Below are 5,484 nucleotides of genomic sequence, written 5' to 3' on the forward strand. Positions count from 1 at the left end.
TAGCAATAGGTCACCTGAGTTTACTGAGGTGGCCTAAAAAGCAAATAGGTAAAAATAAACCTATGTGATTTTGCTGACTTTTCGTAATTTTGCTTTTCCTAAAAAAAATTCACCTGGCTTTTTAGTTTTCTAAAGTTTATATTACACTTATAGCACGAAGATAAGATATTCTGAAATTTGTTTTCAGCTTTAAACCTTTACTGAATGTGATTTGTATATATTTGGTTTTTTTTTTTTATTGAAATATTACTAATATTTCCCAAGTCTATTTCATTTTCCAGTTCATAGGAGAATAAAATTTAAGAATTATCCACTTCTCTTACCTTCTAACATGATACTAATAAGTCTCTTTCATGAAAAAAAGTTTGTATCATCTGTCCTTAAAGATATCATTTCGTAAGTTCTATGGTCGATACAATGACCTTGTCAGCAAATACAATTTATTATTAAGTCAAAATGCTGACTAACTTTTTTCATACCAATTGTTAGTCCATTATTTATACAATGAATTGACGACGGATTTTTCCGTTATTTCCTGATCATGACAAAAAGCACACGGCAGGTGTGACCGGTCAGCAGGGGATGCTTACTCCTCCATGGCACCTGATCCCTTCCATGGCACCTAATCCCACCTCTGATGTTTTGGAAGTCCATGTTTGCTCTGCTCCTATTTTGTATTGTTTTATGGACTTTGAGATTAAAAATTGTTCGTTATCTCCACATCCTTCCCAATAAAACTGATTTTCATGGACAACCTAAGTCTAACTTGCTGCCAAATTTCAATTCACATGTAATAGAAAAACAACAAAATATCGGCTCCCAACGAGTTGTTATTCTATCTATAGAAATAGAAACAAAAAGAGACGTGGATACAGCAAAGATTAGTCATTTTATGTCAAGGAAAAGTAATCTTCCATGGAATATATATTTCCTATCCACTTTTATACTTCTATAAATATACAGTGTATTAATTCTTAAAGATACCAATATGTAGGATGTTTATTATTGTCCCTGAACGAAATCAGTGGAAATATTTTCATTGCTCTGTCTATATTTGTCTAAAGGGAATCTTGTAGTTGGTGGTGAGCAACAACTTTATAAAACATTACAGCATTAATAATAAATAAGTTAAATGTGTTTTTCAAACACTTTTAATAATGGCTACCGTTGCATTGAAAATATGAAAATTTAAAATACCTTTTTTTCAAAAAGCAGCCAAGCAAATGAATATCTAGCCTTTTTAATTATCAAATGCATAATAACCTTAACATATGATGGGAGAGAAGAAGAGGCGGATAGACACACAAACAGAAGCCGGGGAAAAGTGTTTATTAAGTGTCACTTTGTTCTGCAGGCGTCACAAAAAGAATGAAATAAGATATTGTAAAGTATACTGAATTAAACAACATAAGGACTTTAGGGAAGTAAATACCTGGGATCTTTACAATTCAAGAATGTGCTTTTTAAAAGTATTTCCTTAAAGACTGTCTTTCGATTTTGCATTAAGGAAATGCTTCAAAAATATCTTAAGATCTGTTCCTTAAATTGTCATTTTTATTAAAAGTAGGCACCCTAAAACCATTGATAAAATGCTCTTATTTACAAGAACCACAAGGTCATTTCAGAACATACAGTTGTTCTCTCAAAAGAATCGAATCCGTCTATAATATGAATGCAATTAGAATAAATAAACATAAACAAAAGTATGACGATTTGTTCAATCGATATTTAAAAAAAATCATATCAATATTGGTTTCTCAAAACATGTAATCAGAATTTATCCTTTACTGTGTATTAAAATTCAAAATGGAATGATCTATGAATGGAAAACCCTTTTGATGATTGATATAATGAAGGTTTTAAATATACGAGCGAGTTAAATGATCAGTATACAAGAATAACGAAACCTGTATTGTAATACCTATAGATATTGCATAAAAATGTAACATACAAATAAATTCAAGCAGAAGCTACTTTATTTATTTATCAAACCCAATGTATTTTGTTTGTTTGTTGTTTGACGTCCTTCTGAAGAATATTTCACTCATAAGGAGATCTCACCGCTTGCAGGTGGAGGGTGCAAATTTATATCTATACTCTACACTAAAAGCCTTTGGGTTGTGATTGATCTTTTGCGTACTAATACGTACTGCGACACGGGACCGGTCTTTACATCCCGCAGTGGACTCGAACCAGCGATGTGAGGATCAGCTTCTTACTCTGCGAGTCAAGAGAAAACACTCTACCTAAGCGCCACGAGGAAAAATAGACCCATGTGGTGCAAATATTTCAAATAAAATCTTTCATTAATTTAGTTGTAAATACTTTTAAAAGAGAGGAAGATATAGATAAAGTGTTGTTGAGATACCTTTATCCAATCAGGATGAAAAACAATGATTGTAAACTCCCCTTCCGAAACGTTATAGATAAGAAAACATATTAAGTCCTCCCTAATTCCGATCAGGCATTTGAAAGAAGCATGATGTTTCTCAAACTATACTGTAGCCTTCTCGTCTTTTGCATTAGCTGTGTATTTTGTCAGAATACTACAAACAGTTCTCATCAAGAGACCGTATCCGATCTGCAGAATAGAGTGTCCATACTGGAGAAAACTGTGTCAAAAATGCTGACCGGAAAGGACAACACGAACCTCACAAGCATCAACACCTTAAAGGTAGCAAGTGGAGGTATGATGTTAGCTTACTGCATTTTTACAAAGCGATAATCTTTTTGATTTATTTATAAATAAAAAAAATTGAGTATATTTTAGATGATTTTTTAATCATTTTTTAAAATTATTTTTTTCCTTGCAAATAATAGCGCTTATAAACATGATAAAAAATATAATTAAAATTTTCTGCAAACTCTGAAATCCTATATCCTTAATGCACAAAAAAAAAACCATGCAGAACTTTTTCCTTTTTTTTAATTTATAGTTCATTTATTTTTTTGTATAAATATTTTTATTTTATTTTCAATTTCAGAAGTATGATAGTATTTGATATGCAACTTTTTGAAAGATAATTCATATACATGTATTTGAAACTATCTTCAGTAAAAAAAAATATTATAACTGTATTAGGGGACAGGTCTCCATCGAGAAAAAATACTTGTTTCATAGAAATCGTTAGGTCTTATACTAAAATTGACTAGGGAATGTTCTGTCTACCTACTGATCATGTGTGACTGGTCCACAGAGATGCTTACTACTCCATTGCACCTGATCTAATTAAGAATTTCCTAGAGTCTACGCATTTTGCCGTCTTCACATATTTGTATAATTGTCTATAAATCATTTGAGATTGATTATTCTTTTACACACAATTTGTATCGCCATGCCATCCTCCTTTAATATCGCCTAATCAGCGACGTTAAATTAATGGTTAATTAACATTAAGAGAACATATTCCTCTCATGTCGAAAAAACTCTAAATGGTCAATAATACACAAAAAGATTACTATCGTTACCTTGATGAAAGATAACTCACTAACAGTAAATAATAATGGGGCTTGAATTTGATAAAATGATTTTTTTTTCTTATTTTAGGTATACCTGTCTTCAATAATACACCGGTAACATTCTCTGCGAAGTCAAATAGTAAATCTGGAATAGGACCTGGATTCATCCTTCAGTTTCCTAATATAATTAACAACCAGGGAAAACATTACAACCCGACAAATGGAATATTTATCGCTCCTGTCCACGGCCTTTATTTGTTCCACTGGACCATGCAATGCTACTATAGTGGGAGTACCCACTGTAGCACAGCTCTTAAAATAAATAATTCAATAAAAGGAAAAGTTCGTTCGAGTGAAAATGGTGGTGGTTATTACCATACAGGGTCCAAAACAGTGTTTGTAGAGGTTGAGGCAGGAAACCATGTGTGGATCGAAAACATAGAAAATTCTGACGTTTATATTTATTCTGAGTCCTCGTTTGGTGGATCACTGTTGTTGATCTTGTGAACAATTACACCTGCAACCCCAAGCCCAATGACCTGACAAATAATGCTATTTGATTTTTATTATACAATATTCAAAATATCGATAAATATCTAAGATTTCTTTTATTATTTTTTTGTTATAGTCAAAACTATTGTAAAAAAAACAACAATGTCACAATTTTAACTGCTTTGGAATAGAGGTGTAGATATTTTGGGTGAAATATTTATAGACTCATTTGAAATTCGTTTTCTTTTTACATACTTCTAAAACATTATTAACACATATTATGAATTAAAGAATTTCAATAAACATCAACATTTCAGTCTTAAATCAATAGAGTATTTACCACAAAGATTAAAATATTTTGCTTAGCGTTCAACTTGCACACTGACAATGGGTTTACAAAAGCCAAAAGGTAAATTATTTTGAAGCAAAATCAGATCTCACCCATTTTATATAGTCACATTATGTTTGATCTTTTTTTAAAATAAATGTGGTTTTTGAAATGACTTTTAAGGAGCATGCGCAGTGGTCATAAAAAAGAGACGTTTTTTCAGGGAGGATATGGTAATGGTTATCTCCATACAGGATAAATGATTAATGCAAATCACTAAATCTGTTTGATGTTTTTAAACTAATCTTTAGACCATAATTTACACACTGATTTACCTATGGATTTTTCTTTGTTTTTCCTAAACATGACAAGGAGTACACAGCGTGTGGGACCACTTAGCAAGAAAAGTTTACTATTTCATGGCACTTGATCCCACCCCTTCTTATGTTTGTGTTTTCTCTGCTTCCGATTTTTATTGTTTGAACGGACTTATAAGCTTCAACTCCATGCTTCAATGTAGCTTTTACCAATGAAATAAACAAACAGTAACTAAGATCGGAAGTACATCAAAATGTTGATGTTCCGCAAATTATAAAACCAACGGAATTCAAAGACGCTCTGGAAGTAGTTTTGCTGAAATCTAGCGAGACTAGAACTGGAAATGGTAAATTATTCACGGGTTTAAGGCTAGGAAGTGAGTACTACGTCACCCTTGCTAATGTGTTCGGAACCTGCAAGCATGCTTATGAAGCTATCTTAGGACTAAGACATATCTTTTGATGACCATTTCTTAGTTATAAGCGGGGTCAACGAAGCTATCTTATCTTAGGAGAGTTTTTCATCTTAGTCCTAACTTTAAGACAACTACAAGCTTGTCTTAAGGTAGAGACCGATAGCAATCACGTGATAGAAAGAATTCGCATATTTGCACGTGCTTTTTTTCCGGATTCCGGAACGCCGTCAAATAAAAGTCTCCATTTACACATTATTGTCTATGCTACAAGATGGCCGACGAAGCGATCGAGAAATTTTCTCGACTTGAAAGACAAAGTTACCATACGTATTAAATCTTTACGGTTCTCGAAATTGAAGCATCTTAATGAGAATCAAAATAGAAGTGAGACTGAAGCCGAACATGAACATAATTTTGGTGAAACTACTCCTTGTCCACTGTCCGCTGCACAGCACCACGTGGGTACACACCG

General features: G+C 32.6%; 1 protein-coding gene across 1 annotated transcript; it reads left to right on the top strand.

Annotated features, from left to right (window-relative positions):
• Window positions 1-2,454: 2,454 nt before the first annotated feature.
• On the top strand, window positions 2,455-4,451 carry LOC134244918 (collagen alpha-1(X) chain-like). Its single transcript, XM_062727183.1, has 2 exons — window positions 2,455-2,687; window positions 3,548-4,451. Exons 1-2 carry the CDS (start codon window positions 2,480-2,482, stop codon window positions 3,964-3,966), a joined length of 627 nt encoding a protein of 208 aa, XP_062583167.1. The 5' UTR covers window positions 2,455-2,479; the 3' UTR covers window positions 3,967-4,451.
• The last annotated feature ends 1,033 nt before the right edge of the window (window positions 4,452-5,484 follow it).

The sequence above is a fragment of the Saccostrea cucullata genome, unplaced genomic scaffold (genome assembly GCF_032062105.1).
Source record: "Saccostrea cucullata isolate Sc308-1 unplaced genomic scaffold, CSIRO_AGI_Scuc_v1 ctg365, whole genome shotgun sequence".
NCBI classification, from domain to species: Eukaryota; Metazoa; Mollusca; class Bivalvia; order Ostreida; family Ostreidae; genus Saccostrea; species Saccostrea cuccullata.

Coding starts and splice junctions, on each gene's coding strand:
- LOC134244918 (XM_062727183.1), top strand. CDS start 2,480: ATGATGTTTCTCAAACTATACTGTAGCCTTCTCGTCTTTTGCATTAGC. Junction 2,688..3,547: donor CTTAAAGGTAGCAAGTGGAG/GTATGATGTTAG, acceptor TTCTTATTTTAG/GTATACCTGTCTTCAATAAT.